The sequence below is a fragment of the Rhodamnia argentea genome, chromosome 10 (assembly GCF_020921035.1).
Source record: "Rhodamnia argentea isolate NSW1041297 chromosome 10, ASM2092103v1, whole genome shotgun sequence".
Taxonomy (NCBI): domain Eukaryota; kingdom Viridiplantae; phylum Streptophyta; class Magnoliopsida; order Myrtales; family Myrtaceae; genus Rhodamnia; species Rhodamnia argentea.
The window spans coordinates 20,770,922-20,788,559 of record NC_063159.1 but is presented as its reverse complement, the minus strand read 5'-3'; the positions used below and the strand labels follow the sequence as shown (position 1 = coordinate 20,788,559).

Genomic DNA, 17,638 nt, shown 5'->3' with positions numbered 1-17,638 from the left:
TAAAATAGCGGGAGAAAACTATCTTATTTCCGCGAACCGGAGATTTTGAATTCGGGGATTTGGTTACGTCAGATTTCTCTAACGCCCTTTCGGTACCATTTTCATGAAAAATATTTGATTTGGCAATTTTGATGGATTTTACTTGAAATTCAAAGATGCAATTTTTTTGGTTTTTTTCTTCTTTTTTATGGGGATGTAAAACATTGAACTTTGTACGATATACACCATGGGTGATTTAGAAAGAAAGAAAACGTAGCCAATCACGAGTATTTATAAAAATAAATTAACATGTAATAATGCTAAAATTTGAAACACGTGGCATGTCTAAAATAAACAAACAAATGTTCAAACCAAACGATTACATTTTTGTAGATCGAGATGGAAAGGATTACCTTCTATTACACAAAATCTTACTCACATACACGTTATAGTTCCCTTCAAGATCTCGGAGTTGGAAGAACGCGGCTGTCGTCGAAAATGGCAAGCAATGGCGTTGTTGGGTGGCGAGAGGCGAAATGTGTCGGGACTCGTCGAAGATGATGCTCGACTAAAACTCTTTTCTTCACTCTCGAATTTTCTCTTCTGATTTTTCTCAAGAACTCTCTTTTTCCTCCCTAAAAATTTCACTCAAAAAACTCTCTCAAAACTCTCTCAATTCTCTTCCACTCCCCCCCCTCAAACTCTTCTCAAAAGCTCTCTACATTCTCTTTCACCCAAAATTCTCCTCCTCAATTCTCAAGAACTCTCCCTCTTTTATAGCCAAATTTCTCCACCCTTCATTCTTCATCTTCATTTCTTCACCTTCCATTTTCATCTTCCCTTCTTCATCTTCATTTCTTCACCTTCCATTTTCATCTTCCCTTCTTCATCTTCATTTCTTCACCTTCCATTTTCATCTTCCCTTCATCACCTTCCCTTCATCATCTTCCCTTCTTCATCTTCCCTTCTTCATCTTCTTTTGGTATTTGCAATACAGTCCCCGAAGTTCCAAGTATTTGCAATGCGATCCCCGAAATTTTAAGTATTTGCAATACAGTCCCTAAAGTTTCAAATCTTCTCGGTGTATTTTTCATCCCGTGCCTAGTCTAGACGCATGCTAAATTAAGTGTTCTGCTTGCCCAATTATATGCCAATGCAATGTACGCTAAAAATAAATATGTGAGATGATTTTTATTTAGAACTAAAATTAGTTCTAATTTTTATGCAAAAAATAGATTAGTCAAAATTTAGGCGTCAACAGCTGCCCCTCTTTGAGTGGAGGCTCGTAGAGGTTCCGCTCAAAGACAAAATTGAACCCTAAATTTTGACAGTGCAAATTATGGATGAACTTTTTGGTGGGAGTTTTAATCCCATTTTTTATGTAATGAAGTGATGCATGATATGCAAGACTGTAAATAACATATGTCATAATTTCCCTTTTTTCATGTTAGAGAAACTCGCACATGGATCGCATACAAGAATACCTGTTTTACCAAATTTCTCGTAAGCTAATGGTTCTCTTAATTTCCAAGCTTCTTTTTGCGGATGCAAGGATTTTAAGGTATTTGGCCTATCTGTTATCAGAGACTTCTCCCTAATGCAAGACAACGCAAGATATGTGTGTCGTTTGAGATCACAAGAGTTACGTCGTTGTGAGTCGAAAGAAGTGAAATCAAGTTCACAAGAGCTACGTCGTTGTGAGTTGATTAAATGTTGAAATCGCCAGTGCATATGTCTTCACGATTCGACAAAGAGGAATCAAAATCATAAGAGCTACGCCATTATGATTTGGTTTGGATCAAAACCATGGGTGCTTATGTCTTCATGATTTGATAAAGGAGCCGAAAATCATAAGAGCTATGTCATTATGAGCCGACTAAAGGTCAAGATCACCGGTGCATACGTCTTCGTGATTCGAGACCGAAATCATAAGAGCTACGTCGTTATGATTTGACAAGATGTCAAGATCGCCGGTGCATATGTCTTCACGATCTGAGATTGAAACCATAAGAGCTACGTCGTTATGATAAGATGTCAAGATCGCCGGTGCATATGTCTACACGACTGACGACAGGAGAGGCATATTGCCCGATTTGAACAATATTTGAGAGGAGTACCACCGAATGAAATCGATAAGTACAAAAGGGGCATATTGCCTGAATTGAACAATATTTGATAGGAGCACCATCGAATGGAATCGACAAGTACAAAAGGGGCATATTGCTCGAATTGAATCATAACAACTATCATCAGAAGAGTTGTTAATTTGAAAAGGGGTTCGAAAACTTAACTTACCCGGGTTCTCCAAACGATTAATCAAGGAACGAAACAGATTGCTCGTATCGTACCTGGTAGGCATTTGCCAGCAAAACTTGCTCATTCAATAATCCTTGGATGAATTTCGAGGCCTTGGGAGGGAACTCGAACATCGGGAATGTATTACCTATCATAGAATGTCAGAGGTAACACACACAAACATATTCAACAATGAGTATAATGCAATCACTCATACTATGGTTCATGCATAACCATTCTGTCAAGCTTGCATTACCAATTTTGTCCAGGGAGGTTCTCACATTACGAATACCTCGAGCGTGAGCTGAATGGGAGGACTTCAGTCCGAAAGGGCTTTCTCTCACTCTCGAGAAAAGCTATTTATCCTGTCTGCAGGATTCAAGAGAAATCACTCAATCTTTACATCATCGCATTCGATAAGGATCCAAGTAATCTCGCAATTGATACGACCGAGCCGATCTGGAGGTTTTGATTAGGATCGTAATGAGGGCTAGGTCAAAGGTTTACAAAGGGGACTCTAATTGAGTCAAGGCTGCTGAAATGAATTTCTTCATCATCCGCTCCGGATTTACAAGTCAAGAATCCTGCAAAAATGAGAGAGAAATAATCTTGCTCGAACTTCTTCGAGTGATGCTTAAAATCATTTAACTCTACGTTAACTCAAGTGTCCTAATCGGAAGAGATTTTGGAGGGTTATAACGTAGGCTAGGATTGGGGACTGAGGAACGAAAAGGCTCGTTTTGGCTCAGAAATTAAATGAGAAGGGGCTTGACGTTGGTGATCATCGCCGACTAGTCACCGATCTTGGTCTTCCTGAAATGTCTTCAGAAAGAATACCATCATTGAATAAGGGATGGTAGTTTTCTACTGAAAATTGCACTAATTTCTTGGGGAGTCTTCTTTACAACAAATGTCTGTCAAGGATTTGCAAGAGACACAATGCAAACATGTACATGGAATTTCCAACTTAACATGCAAAAATGTACATTCAAAATTCAGAAGTACTTTACAAATGAATGTGCATTGGCTTTACTTTTGGTAGGCACTTTGCTTTTCCTATGCTTGAAATTTTCATATGAGATCAGCCTTTGCTTTTCTTACTCCCGACTCTCATTTTTCTTTTTTTTTTTTTTTTCGAGAAGAGATTTCTTTTCCTTTTTTTTAGAGCTCTTCGACATCTCTTTATTTTGCTTTTTTTTTTTTCGAGAGCGGGCCCTTCTCCTTTAAGTTGAGTTTGCCTCTCCATTTTTTTTTACAATCCCATGATTTTGAACCAGGAATTACAACAAATATAAACATTTACAAAGAAAAATTATGTAAACATAAAAAATCTAGCATACAAGAAATGAGTCCATTCGGGAATTCTCTGTTGACCCGACCATCTCCAATTCTAATCCTTGGGAAAATGCTATCTTCGTCTTTGGAATGAGCAAATGATCACCAACAGGGGTTTAAGAAATGAATTTGCAGGCTCAAGTGGGCTATGCAAAGAATGAAGTGTATAGGATAGAGAAGTGAATGCTCTTCATCATCCTAAGGCACTTGAATTAAAATTCGAGTATAAATGCAAAGAAACACCCGAAGATTAATGTTAGTCCGAGCAAGAAAATTTCTAACCATTTACCTCGTTTGCTGCTGCAATTAACTCGTCCGGACCCCGATGTGGGGTAGTTCTTGACAGGGGTAAAAAAATGAAACCACCGCTCAAAAGGGGTAATCAATAGATCACCCGTAGTGTTTGGGATAGAGAACTGAATGCTTCTGTCATTTCGGCTATCGTACCTTTTGCGAGAAAACCTTTTACCTTGCGGAACTTAGCCACCGTTCAACTCTCTTGAAAAAATGGGACGTGTTTGGGAAAAGATTGCCTTTCATCATCCCGACCTGCCCCATTCCATACATTCGATGTATCTTATGTAGTTCATGTTCCTTATTCAAAGTTGGTAAATTAAACATGAGGAACAATCATGCACAAACTATGCAATGTATGAGTGTTTTTGAGCATATAAAATGCAGCAACTTTTTATCTTGGTGGACAGAATTCGCAAGCACATAAGAAACTTCTTAGGGGCGTGGATTGGGAGTTGCCCCTGCTCATGCAAATGAGTTGCAAAACTTCATTATCCGGTTCGAGACATGAGATTGTCAAAGGCTCCAGGAATTTCTTATTTCATTAATTTTTCGGGGAGAATGGATACTTCCCTATCCGGAAAGGCAGTGACCCCCGTAAAAATCAACAGGGAAAGCATCAATGTACGTTCTCATGTCCTAAACGAGTTGAAACGATACCGCTTTACCCTTGTACGAATTTCTTGTGAACTTTGAATTGAAAGGATCAACTCATCTTGATCGGATTGTATGTCCGGGATGTTATTTCTCCGGTTTTGTAACCATCTGGGCTGAGCTTCAATTGGCATTGAATCGCTAAGCAAAAAATATTTTTATTAATCTTTGTACATTGATGTCAAATCCCGGAATCGAACCTGGGACGCCTCGAACCACCATCATTCCCCCAACCACCAGCCTGTGGTGATGTTGGCGTCCACGGTTGGTTCGCTTTTTGCTATATTGTTCTCAAAACAGTTGGCAATCCCCTGTCGAGAATAAAATAAGCATAATTTAGAGTTTGAAATGACCGAGAGCCAATTGGGACGATACGGAGTTACCCATCTTTGAGTCCGCTTGGCCTTTTACTCGTATTCTTCCAAGTAAGGCTATTCGGAATCTCTCTTTACGGGCGTTCAGGGGCGTCGTCCACAAATTGATTTGCTACGTGCCTAGCTTAACAAGGAACTCACGCATTTGATAAGGGAGGAGAAAATTCGCCCTTTAACTCTAGGCAAATTCTAGACAGCTAGAAAGTAAAAAAATATCCCACGCAGGAGAACTATACATGGAATTAAAGAAATATTCATGCGAGATTGGTTCCACCTCTCTTGCTGGCCATTCCAATGATCGACTGATTTTGTCTTGGATCATACACCAACGATCGTTGTTCAAGGATCCATAATCACTTGCTTCGGATCACAACTCGGGAGGTCCTTCAGCTCCGAACCGGTTGATCAAGGTGGTGAGCTCATCATCAAAGTAATCTTCTGATTGATACTCGAATTGGGTAGTGTTACTTGCTAACACTAGCGACGGATTTCCCACTTTGTTTTCACCGTGAGCGATCTGACTCCTTGAGCTTGAGCTTCCGCCGTTGCCCACAATTATCTTAGCCATTATAAGAGAAGTGGTTGACATTTCGGGAATTGGCAAAGGACTTTCCAGTGATGCATGAATGGTGTGTACTATCTCAAAAGTGTGGTAGCAATCTTCTTCATCATGAGCCGGCTCGATGTAAGGAATGGCCGTTTAATTGAAAATCCGGTAATCTTCCTCCATGGACAATCACCAACTTCCGTTCGACCACGAACTTAATTTCTCCGATGAAGGCTTAATGGGACTATTGGCAATAATTTTCTCAAGACCAAGTCATTGATCTGAAAATATCGAGGCCGAACTTTTTTGCTGAATGAATTAGCAACCCTCTGCCGATAACACCGGCCATGACATATAACCTTAAGTCTCTTTTCGTCGATCAGATTCAATTAGGCCGTCCTCTGCTGGATCCATTCGGCTTCAATCAACTTAGCTTGAGACAAGATACGTAAGGAAGGAATTTCCATTTCAATTGGTAGAACAGCCTCCATTCCATATACTAGAGAATACGGGGTTGCCCCCGTAGATGTCCGGATCGAGGTCCGATACGCCATAAGTGCAAACGGCAACCTCTCATGCCAATCGCGATAATTTTCAGCCGTCTTTGCTAAGATTTTCTTAATGTTCTTATTGGCGGCTTCTACTGCTCCATTCATCCGAGGACGATATGGGGAAGAGTTCGGATGCTTGATCTTGAATTCCTTGAACAATTCGTCCATTAGCTTGTTGTTCAAGTTTGAGCCATTGTCGGTGATTATGGCTTCAGGTGAACCGTATCGAGCAATGATATCCCGGCGGATAAATTTCATGATATTTCGTGCCGTGACCGCTAAATAGGATGCGGCTTTGATCCATTTAGAGAAATAGTCAATTGCTACCAAGATGAATCGATGCCTATTGGATGCTTTGGGATTGATAGGGCCGATAACATCAATGCCCCACATAGAAAATGGCCATGGTTCGGATAACTGATGCAACTCGTTCGGAGGGACATTAATCTTGTCACCATGAATCTGACATTTGTAACAGCTTCGGACATGTTGAATACAATCTCTTTCGAGCGTGAGCCAATAATAACCCAATCTCATAATCTTCTTAGCTAATAAGTGGCCATTCATGTGTGGACCACGGATCCCTTCATGCACTTCCATCATCAGACGAACCGCTTCGGTTGAATCAATGCATCTTAGCGGGACGTAATCGAATGACCGCTTGTACAAATTCTCTCCGTTCAATAAGAACTTCGAGGCCATCTTCCTTATGTACTTTTGGTCAGATACGGTACTTTTTGAGGAACTCCCGCTTCTGAATATAAGTCTTGATGTCATGGTACCACGGCTTACCATCGGGTTCATCGATTACGGTCATACAATATGCCGTCTTTTTTAATACCTCGATCTTCGATGGGTCAACCTCAAGTCCATTGGCGACTTGTAACATTAAAGACAATGTAGCCAATGCATCAGTGAATCGATTATGAGTCCCGGACAGATACTCAAATGAGATATCCTCAAATTCCTCCACCGGTTCATCCAGATACTCATGTAGGACAGCAATTTAGCATTTCTCGTCTTCCACTTTCCTTACCGCAAACCTCTTAGTCGTCGTGGCGATATTACTGTACCAACCTTTCTTCATGCCGTTCTCGATTTCTTCAGCCATTGCGATGAGATGGCTGAATGACGTAGCGGCGGATCCCAAAATTCGAGTTCTCATAACCGGTGGCGGGGTGGAAACAAACAATTTCATGAGTTCCCTTTCGTGAGGGACTGGTTTCACCTGAGATGCCACGTTCCTCCACCTGGTGGCATACTGCTTGATTGTTTCTCTCTTCTTCATCTCAAGCTGCTCAAGGTCTTCTCTAGTGGTGAGCACGTCCAAGTTAAAGCTAAAATGTTTGATGAAAACATTAGTTGCCTTCTCCCAATCGTCCATCCGGTAGATCTCGTAGTCTGTATACCATCTCATGGCAGCTTCTTTTAAACTTGCCTGGAAAGTCTGAACCATTAAAGGGCCATTGGTCACATGCTTATTCATTCTTGCCTGGTACATCCGGACGTGTTGAACTGGGTTGGAAGTTCCATCATACTTCTCAAAGTCGGGCATCTTGAACTTCTCCGGCACCGTGACCTTTGAAAAGACAGACGGGTCAATCTGGGGTATGTTGTGAGTTCCCTCAACCTCTCGGATCCTCTGTTCCATTTGGGCCAACAGCTTGGCCGCATCACCATTCAATCCGGGGGCCACGGGGCTGGCTTGAGGGATTGGGACTACGGGCGGCGTGCTCGAGCTCACGCCCGTGATGATCACATCATCTAGTGGCATTGTTGGATAGGGAGCAGCTTCCCGGGCTTTACCGAAGTTGTCCGTAGGAGGAACTAAAGCAGGAAGCGGCGGGCTGGCGGCGGATGATTGAAGTTTGGCGGTGAAGGCGGCCATCATTTCTTCCATCTTTCAGGACATCATCCCTTCAAAGCGCTCACTCAAGGAGCCAAGTTTCTCGTCTAGGGCTGCACTAACGGCGGCGTTAATGTCGGCCATCCTCTTCGCGACCGATCGAGTAATATGTGGAGGATCCGTGATAAATTACCCGTACGCAGTAACAAACCCAAAATGAGTACAGGGAGCAAGAATAGCAAGCCGGCCCATGACATCCCTCTAGACTCAAACGAACAAAGTGATTATGAGCAAAGGATTGAAACATGTAATTTTCAGTTTGTCCGCTTTTACGAAAAAATTCGTATTAATTCGTACGTTGATCAAAACGTGTCCAAATTTTATGAGCTTGTAGGTGAGAAGGTGATGGACAACTTTTATGTTGGCCAATCGGACTAGAAATGAGCGGATCAAATCAGTTTAATGTGTCTTTCCAAAAAAATCATGTTCAGAAAACTGTTATAACCGCATGTTGTTGAAAAAACGAAGGGCCATCTTAAATTATGAATTTAATTCTGAAATTTTGCAAGATATTAGTTGAAACATAGGTCTACAACTTTCGTGTTTGGCACTTACTCAAAGCTCGATCGTAGAATTTAGTAAAAATCGCACAACAGGAATAAGCCAAATCAGAATTGAGGACAACTGATGAAATTGTAAAAGCTACGGAAGCAAAGTGCGAAATTGGAAATAAGACAACGATACTCCTAAACCATGGACCGGCTCAAAATAAAAATGAGATAATAGGGTAAAAGAGACAAGAAATTACCGTTCATAGGAAGAAAATGTCAATCACAAAGACATGCGCATGAATTGTGAGTTTAAATCTTATTCTATCTATCCAAAAGGCTTTTGCAAAGTGAAATGATGAACGAAACGACATGCCGCAGCCTCGCGCGCAATCATCATGACTAGTCGCAGCCTCGCGTACAATAGTCATGACTAGTCGGGTTCAATCACTTCGGCTTGGTTCGGTCGACAAGGGCAATTCTCATGCATCGTAGCCTCACGTGCATAAGAACGACCCTTGAGCCATTTTTTGAAAAAATTTTCGGGATCCGGATGGGATAACCTTTAGCGAAGCCTTACCGCGAAGGTTAAAGGACCATCTAAATACCATCTTAAAACTATTAGTGTGACCCGTGTCCGGTCACGGGTTGTGTGCAGTGTAGTGCAAATACAATAAATCATGCACAACAATTAAAGGCAAACACCGCTTCAATGATTCAAAAGTTAAATCACAATTCCAATTCACCAAGCCTGCAAAACAAAGGGTTAGCCGATCACTCCTCCCCTTATAACTCCCAATCTGCAAAAACATTCAACACCTAAGAATGAGAATTCAACCAAAGTTTACCAAATCAAGTGATTTCTTTTTCATGAAATTATCTGGCCTAAGTCCTCTTTGGTTCCCCAATGGAGTCGCCAAGCTGTCGCGACCTAAAAAAAATAGACAAGTTAATTTTCGGGCTAATGGATTATCGGGTTAATTAATTAACTAACCTAACTCGGACTCTCCCAAGTCCATACCAAATCGCAACTTAAGGTTCAAATAATTAACGTGCAACGTGTTTTGAATTTGGAGTCGCCACTAATCATTTTCGGTAGGTTGATTAGAAACCTAAATAAAATAGCGGGAGAAAACTATCTTATTTCCGCGAACCAGAGATTTTGAATTCGGGGATTTGGTTACGCTCGATTTCTCTAACGCCCTTTCGGTACCATTTTCATGAAAAATATTTGATTTGGCAATTTTGATGGATTTTACTTGAAATTCAAAGATGCAATTTTTTTGGTTTTTTTCTTCTTTTTTATGGGGATGTAAAACATTGAACTTTGTACGATATACACCATGGGTGATTTAGAAAGAAAGAAAACGTAGCCAGTCACGAGTATTTATAAAAATAAATTAACATGTAATAATGCTAAAATTTGAAACACGTGGCATGTCTAAAATAAACAAACAAATGTTCAAACCAAACGATTACATTTTTGTAGATCGAGATGGAAAGGATTACCTTCTATTACACAAAATCTTACTCACATACACGTTATAGTTCCCTTCAAGATCTTGGAGTTGGAAGAACGCGGCTGTCGTCGAAAATGGCAAGCAATGGCGTTGTTGGGTGGCGAGAGGCGAAATATGTGTCGAGACTCGTCGAAGATGATGCTCGACTAAAACTCTTTTCTTCACTCTCAAATTTTCTCTTCTTATTTTTCTCAAGAACTCTCTTTTTCCTCCCTAAAAATTCCACTCAAAAAACTCTCTCAAAACTCTCTCAATTCTCTTCCACTCCCCCCCTCAAACTCTTCTCAAAAGCTCTCTACATTCTCTTTCACCCAAAATTCTCCTCCTCAATTCTCAAGAACTCTCCCTCTTTTATAGCCAAATTTCTCCACCCTTCATTCTTCATCTTCATTTCTTCACCTTCCATTTTCATCTTCCCTTCTTCATCTTCATTTCTTCACCTTCCATTTTCATCTTCCCTTCATCACCTTCCCTTCATCATCTTCCCTTCTTCATCTTCCCTTCTTCATCTTCTTTTGGTATTTGCAATACAGTCCCCGAAGTTCCAAGTATTTGCAATGCAGTCCCTGAAATTTTAAGTATTTGCAATACAGTCCCTGAAGTTTCAAATCTTCTCGGTGTATTTTTCATCCCGTGCCTAGTCTAGACGCATGCTAAATTAAGTGTTCTGCTTGCCCAATTATATGCCAATGCAATGTACGCTAAAAATAAATATGTGAGATGATTTTTATTTAGAACTAAAATTAGTTCTAATTTTTATGCAAAAAATAGATTAGTCAAAATTTAGGCGTCAACACCGACTATCCCCGTGAATAGAGTTACCGATATTCAGACCGAACCACATAAATCTGTAGTGTACCACCAAAGAACCATCCTTAGATTCCTAGTTTTAGAGCGGATTCTCCTTTTTTCTTTCCCGTTCTCGAAATCACGGAAGATGAATGCTGGGAGTCCACTAGGGGATTGGGCATCTTCTTCTTGTTCCCTCGGATGATGAAGGAAGAACTAGAACAAGAGAAGACCCATCTTATTCCATTGACTTCCGCTTTGGCTCCCGATCTTGAGCTCGCAGTTGTTGGCCTAAGAGGTTTTCTCTCCTCTGCCACTTTGTCATCCTTGCCACTACTTCTCTATCCTCTACCTTGTTGCTCCCCCTCTTCTCTCACTCAAAGTGATTTCATTCTTAATGGATATAGAAGCTACTGAAATCGGGTATAAAAAGCTATTAAAGAAGGGAGCCCCTTGCTCCTGTCTTCCTCTAGCAACTTTTTTTTTTATTCTTAACTTTCCTAGAGTCCTTCCATCTACTGAGACCTAGATTATAGAGATTCTTGAACGATCTTTTATCAAGAAAAGATCTTCCAATCGAATAGGGTGGGCATAGACACAGAGTGGGAGGAGGAGAAGCCAAGCAAGCAAGCAAAGTTTCGAAACCTCCTCTAATGTTTGTCGTATTGATGCGAGATCCTATTAGTTTCTGTGTTAATATTACTACATTTTTCATGTTACTACTAGCTTCCATCATATTTCTTTTTTAGCTTACGTCCGAAAGTTTGTTTCTCACACATATTGCGTACCTGTTATTGTGCAAATAATTTGTATTAATGCCTATTTTTCAATAGATTGATGACATACATTAATATCAAAGTCTCTGTCTAATTTATCTTTTTAGAAGGAAGCTGTTCGACCGAAAAAAACGAAAGAAGGAAGCTAATTAACCCTACTTTTAATCGGGAAATATAAATCCTCAATCAAGTCAACATCCTGTCCCCAAAGTCTAATTTGAATATTAGGTTAGGCATAATTGTCAGAACATCTACTATCCTACCGGTCGCTCTAACTTAAACATAATTCAAAGTACTTCCCATCGTGTCCATCCCATGTTCGATTTGGTCCGGCCTGGATATGAACTTAACTCCCGATTCGGCCTAGAACACAAAATGTCAAACATTTCTCCTCCCTAAGACAATGAATTGTTGTGTAAATTAAGAAAGAAGTTTGTTTCCACTATTTTGTTGTGAGGATAAAAAACGGAAAATAAACCGCGTAAAACCCAACCAATTGCTTTCGAGGAATTATTTGCATCGTTAACAAAGGCTAAAAATCCCATCTAGTTACAAGAAACTGTATCTAAGAAGGAATTCAAAGGGGAAATTAAAGATTGCCAAACAGGCAATTTGGCTAAATTTCTAGGACCCTTTCAACATATCAACCCACAATCACCAATCATGCAATTTGACCGATGCTGGACCTAAGGATCTATACCGCGGCTTCGTTTGTGCTCAAAGTTCATCCTTAAGTGAAGATGTTGGTTGACCCATGCATGTACCTGAGGCGCTCAAGCTCTCTAGCCAAACCTCGTCGGCGACAACAGAGTTGGCATCGTCATTGCGGTGCCACGACCAGTGCATATGTGTATGGTTGAGTACCCTCAGCCTCCCGTGTCCGAAGCTCGCCTCCCTGAACATCGATAGAGGCGAAGCTGGTTCCTTGTACCTACAAATTCATCACCTAAATGATCAGGGGCTATAAAAGTGTACATTAACATACCCAGCATCATCCAATATTTCAACATAAGGCCAATGCGTCTAATGATTAAATGAGCAATTAAATGACACAAACTCTTTTAGGATCAATCGAATGGTTGCTGATTGAGAAGGAGGATTGAACATAAACAGAAAAAATTAAGTCTGAGAAAGCACACTTACGACATTGCAAGACCTTCTCTGTTCCCTCCATCTCCAATGGTTACATAGACAGGTCCACACGAGTCAGCCTCATTGTCGTAAATCCTCGTCTGCGTATAACAAAGAACGACCGTCATAATCTAAGGAACCAAAAAGGAAACATTCTGCATGAAGCATCATGCTATATGTGAACTTACAAATCTTTCGTAGGCATGAACATGCCCGGCAAAGACGATGTCAACCCGTGCGCCATACAACAATTCCTCCATCGCCTTCCTCATGCTCTCGCCTTCCCCTTGATGGGCCATATTCGTGTTGTACCACGGCGCGTGCAATAGCACAAACACCCACGGGGTCATCTTCCGATCAATCTTCGCTAGGTCCTGTTGAAGCCACTTGTACTGAGCTGAGTCAGAGTCGAACTCGGTGTATGACCCCAGCATGATGATGTGGATGCTGCCACCGGCGACATCAAATGAGTAATAGAGGTTTGATTCAGACCCGCTTTCCTCGTAAGGCATGAGCCAACGGGTGTTGTAAGCCTTGAACCCTTGGGGAAAGACGACGGGGTGTATCTCAATCTCATGGTTGCCCTCGGTGACCATCCATGGCCGGCGGCTTGCAATTGGCTCAACCAGGCGGCCAAAGGAGTCCCAAAGTGGCTGCTGGCTGTCGGCATACGAGAGATCACCCGGCAGTAGGAAGACATCATAGTCCTTGCTCTCGACATGCTCTAGGGTCGATTTGGTCCAGTCTGTTTGCCCTAGGTCACCTACATATTGGAAACTCATGACGATTATAAACTAGTCTGGACAAAATAGAAGAAATTTGCTAATTGTTGACTCAAATAGGACATAGATTTCATGCGCACTAGATGCTTATCCTTCGTCAATAACATCCTAGAGTTATATCCTATTGAAGCTGTTAACTGTTTAGTAAGATATGAAAGACAAACTTGTTATTCGAGCTGGAGATGGATCAATCAGAGCTCTAGCAGTCAACCATAATCGAAGCTAGAGTTGTTCATGAGAAGTGTCGGATACGTGGCTCGATGTTCTTGCCAATGTCAGACTTCGGATCGAGATCGGTCCGAGAAAAGGTGTTGTGAAGGAGGCTGTGACGTACACTCTTCCAGCTCCGGTGCAGGCGTTGCTTCGCCTTAAAGCACGAGCTTGACTAAGGAAGGAACAACAGAAGACACCCCCGATCTACTGTTTTTGGGGGACCAGAGTACTCCCAAATTAAACAAGAAAAAAAACTAACTATTTTTAAGTACGCAACAACCTATGTAATTTTTTTCTACGCAACCACATCAGTCGCCGTTGATTTGGATAGTCGGTCGATTTTTTAAGCTATGACCGTCCATATTAACAGTGGTGAAAGAACGACGCGCGACAAACAAATCATATATCATGTGAAAAAATTCAAAAAAAAAATGAATAGAAATTTCTCCGATCTCTAAGGAGCTACATGATAACACTTCTACTTATGGATTTCTCTGCCAGAAGTCAATCCGGCAGGGAAATCCATTTGGTAAAAACCTTGCCAAAGTAGAAATCTGTTTGGTAAAAAAATTGACTTATGGTAAGATTTTTAACTTCTAGTAGGATTTTCAACTTCTGGCAAGGTTTTTGGCCAACTTTGAGAAGTAAAAAATTTTTACTTCTCCACTTTAGAATCACTTTTTCTACCACACCGACCTCCGCCCGCCGCCGAAGATTTTGTTTATAATGTTTCAAAAGTAAAAATTTTCAACCGTTACCAAACGAATTTCTCCGATCAGAAGTCAATATGGAGCATAAGTAGAAAAATCACTTCTGCTTTTGAGGAGAAGTAGAGAAATCAACTTCCTGGTCGAAGTTGATTTCGGGTAGAGTAGGGGAAAAGTGTCAAAAAAAGTCATAAACCTATTGCATTAGTGCCAATTTAGTCTTGAACCTTTTTTAGTGCCAATTCAGTCCTAAACCTTTTGTATTTATGCCAATTAAGTCTTAAACCTTTTATTAGTGTCAATTCGGTCCTAAATCTTTTACAATAATACCAATTTAGTCCTAAAAATTTTGTATTTATACCAATTGAGTCAATTCAGCCAATTTTGATTGAAAATCACTGACATGGACATCGCTTATCATACATGGCACGGTTAGCGCTAACGTGGATATTTTTTAATATTTTTTTGATATTTTAAATAATTTTTAAAAAACCAAAAAAATGCTTAAAAATTATTTAAAATATTAAAAAAATATCCAAGTTAGTGCTAGCCGTGTCATGTAGGACAATCGATGTCCACGTCAGCAATTTTCGATCAAAATTGACCGGATTAACTCAATTGGCATAAATATAAAAGATTTAGGACTGAATTGGCAATAATACGTAAGGTTTAGGACTAAATTAGCACCAATAAAAGGTTTAGGACTTAATTGGCACCAATGCAAAAGGTTTAGTACTGAATTGGCATCAAAAAAAGGTTTAGGTCTGAATTGGCACGAATACAATAGGTTTATGACTTTTTTGACACTTCTCCCGATAGAGTAGTGTTACCATGCGCGCCCTAAACTTTTGAGATCCCTGTTTGCTGCTCACATGAACAAAAGCAAATCTTGGGGTACGAAACCCTAGTTTCCTCTGATACTTAACACGATATAAATACTTTATATGGATCCAGATCCGGTACTTACTAATGACTTTAAAGTGATGGAGCTGGAGAAGCATATATTATCTCGTGAGAGCAAGATACTCCGAAGAATAAGTTTGGCTCCAAAAAAGGAATTTAAGATGGTATCTGAGTAAAAGAAACTTTCAACAAATCTTGTAAATTAAGATAGTAACATACTTCGAAATATAATCAAATAATGTCTGGGGAATCTAAGGTTTTGATGCTTCCGTTACGTGCACTGTTAGTTCTTCTAGGTTTTTAAGGTATTAGAACCACGCAACCTTTGGCGGGCCTCACCAATGAAAGTCCCTTCAGGTGCACGAAAACAGGACCAACTGGAATAACATATCAAACCATGTCCATTGCTTCTTAAAGGGTGTTGCGTCGAGGAGACTTACCAACCACAGCGAATTCGATGGGGAAGGTGGAAGGCGGCGTCTTGAAGGAGAACTCCGGGCCGGATGCACCGCAGCGGTAGTAATAAGTTGTGGCCGGCTCCAGCGGCCCGATCTTGACGTGGTGGATTTTGCCGGAGGAGTAGGAGAAGTACGTATAGGAAGTATGCTCTCCTCTTATCCTGGTGGTGTATTGTCCTGGAGCCGTGTCGTACTCCACAGTCGATTGCGCCTTGTGGTCCTCCGTAACCCATGTCACTCTCATGTGATCGCTTCCGGCGAGCGAAATATGCACCTAAGATCACCCAACAATGAGAATGACAGAGCATTTGACATCGACATGAAATTTAACTAGCACAACTTCGAGAGATAGTCATGTCCTTCGACCGCAATGGACATAATACAATTTTTTTTTTTAGATTAACTATAAGATCAATCGACAATGAGAAATCAACCTGTTGAGGCTCCGATTTGGACCGCTCGTGCTCAGAGAATATGATGTTCCCGGGAGGGGGTCGAGTGAACCCCTCCGCGGAAGCGTGAGTGGACTGAACGAGGATCTGAGAGACAAAGAAGAGGAAGACGACGATGGTCGAAGGAAGAAGAAACACCCGCGGACACCACATCGCCATGGTTGAAGCAACGAAACTAAAGCGTGTATGTTGATGAACACTTTTGGGAGGAAGAGAGAGGGAATATAAAGAGAAGGTGGGCTTGGGGAATTCGAAATCGGAACACTATAACTTATTAAATAAAAGAGAAGGCAATACCCTCAAGTAAGCCGATTGGAATAATATGCTTCAAAGGTAGATATGCTCTCGTCCTCCTCCTTTTTTATTTGAGAAAATTATCAAAAAAAGTCTTAAATTTTTTGCACTTTTACCAATAATTCAGTCATACACCTTTTAAGTTTGCCGATTCAGTATTAAACCTTTTCATCTTTTCTAGATTCAGTCCTATTAACTGAAAATTACTGACGGGGATCCACGTCAAACTTAAAAGGTTTAAACTGTGTTGAAAAAAATGCAAAAAGTTAAGAATTTTTTTGACATTTTTCTTCACTACCAGCAAGCGTGTGATAAGGTACCTCTTGGACTTGGCATGGCATGGAATGGGACCACTTTCGATGTGTTTGGATAGTCTTGGTATTTATCCTAAACTAAAGAAGTTAATTTGTCTCGGGTCATGGGTTAATGTTATTTAAGAGCGTCTTTAACAAAATCTCGGGCCACAGGCATCCCATCCACAAGTTCGAATACACACCTGCGAAGTTTCGTAATCAATACATTGCTAGATTCATAAATATAAAATGATGCCGGACAATTGATTTAAAATTGAAGAACGTGAAACAAAAATACCGAATGAGACTTGTTGAGATATATGCTAGACATGCATTGATTGAGGGCATGTTTGCATCGCTCGGTACTTCAAACTTCTAGCAAGAACAGTTATTAGGATTCTTCGTGTCCAGTGATCGACTTCGACGATCCGTCTATCCTCTTACTCGGCTTTTTATCTGACGTTGTTCCGGCCAGCTCTCCCATAGTCTGGATCCAATATCCACGTAGATGGCTTGTATTAAGATGTGTACTTAGGATCGTCATGTGCATATACGGTCGTTGAGCACGGGCTTATTGCCTTAGGTGTTCTTCTTCTCCTCGTTTTGTTCTTTGGGCTACGGTCCAAATTGGCTTTGCATCTTTTCTTGGTTTTGTTTGCAAGTGAGTAAGTAAAAGGGCTTGTCAATCGGCGGAACTTCTATGGTTAGGTCACCTCATAATAAGAAGAAATCTCTCACCATCAAATAGAATTTCTCTCCTTGTTATAATATAAACGTGTGGAAGCTAACCAAAATCTTGCAAATAAATCAATGCGAAAAGTTCCGATAAAGGACACTAGAGATTACGCGATTCGATCCAAAAATCAGTACCTACATCCATAGGGAGAGCCAGTAAGA

The 17,638-nt window shown here is 40.7% G+C and overlaps 1 protein-coding gene across 1 annotated transcript; it reads right to left on the bottom strand.

Annotated features, from left to right (window-relative positions):
- Positions 1-11,992: 11,992 nt before the first annotated feature.
- On the bottom strand, positions 11,993-16,328 carry LOC115742354 (purple acid phosphatase 22-like). The gene is made up of 5 exons (XM_030676587.2): positions 16,137-16,328; positions 15,685-15,976; positions 12,828-13,402; positions 12,652-12,740; positions 11,993-12,439 (listed from the first exon to the last, which is right to left on the bottom strand). The coding sequence occupies exons 1-5, from the start codon at positions 16,311-16,313 to the stop codon at positions 12,226-12,228; spliced, it is 1,347 nt and encodes a 448-aa protein (XP_030532447.1). The 5' UTR covers positions 16,314-16,328; the 3' UTR covers positions 11,993-12,225.
- Between the last annotated feature and the right edge of the window lie 1,310 nt (positions 16,329-17,638).

What these genes read in the sequence shown, in the direction of transcription:
- LOC115742354 (XM_030676587.2), bottom strand. Translation starts at nt 16,313, where the DNA reads ATGGCGATGTGGTGTCCGCGGGTGTTTCTTCTTCCTTCGACCATCGTC. An exon ending in CCAAATCGGAGCCTCAACAG is followed by an intron (nt 15,977 to 16,136) that starts GTTGATTTCTCA and finishes GGGTGATCTTAG; the next exon opens with GTGCATATTTCGCTCGCCGG. An exon ending in AGAGAAGGTCTTGCAATGTC is followed by an intron (nt 12,440 to 12,651) that starts GTAAGTGTGCTT and finishes ATGAATTTGTAG; the next exon opens with GTACAAGGAACCAGCTTCGC.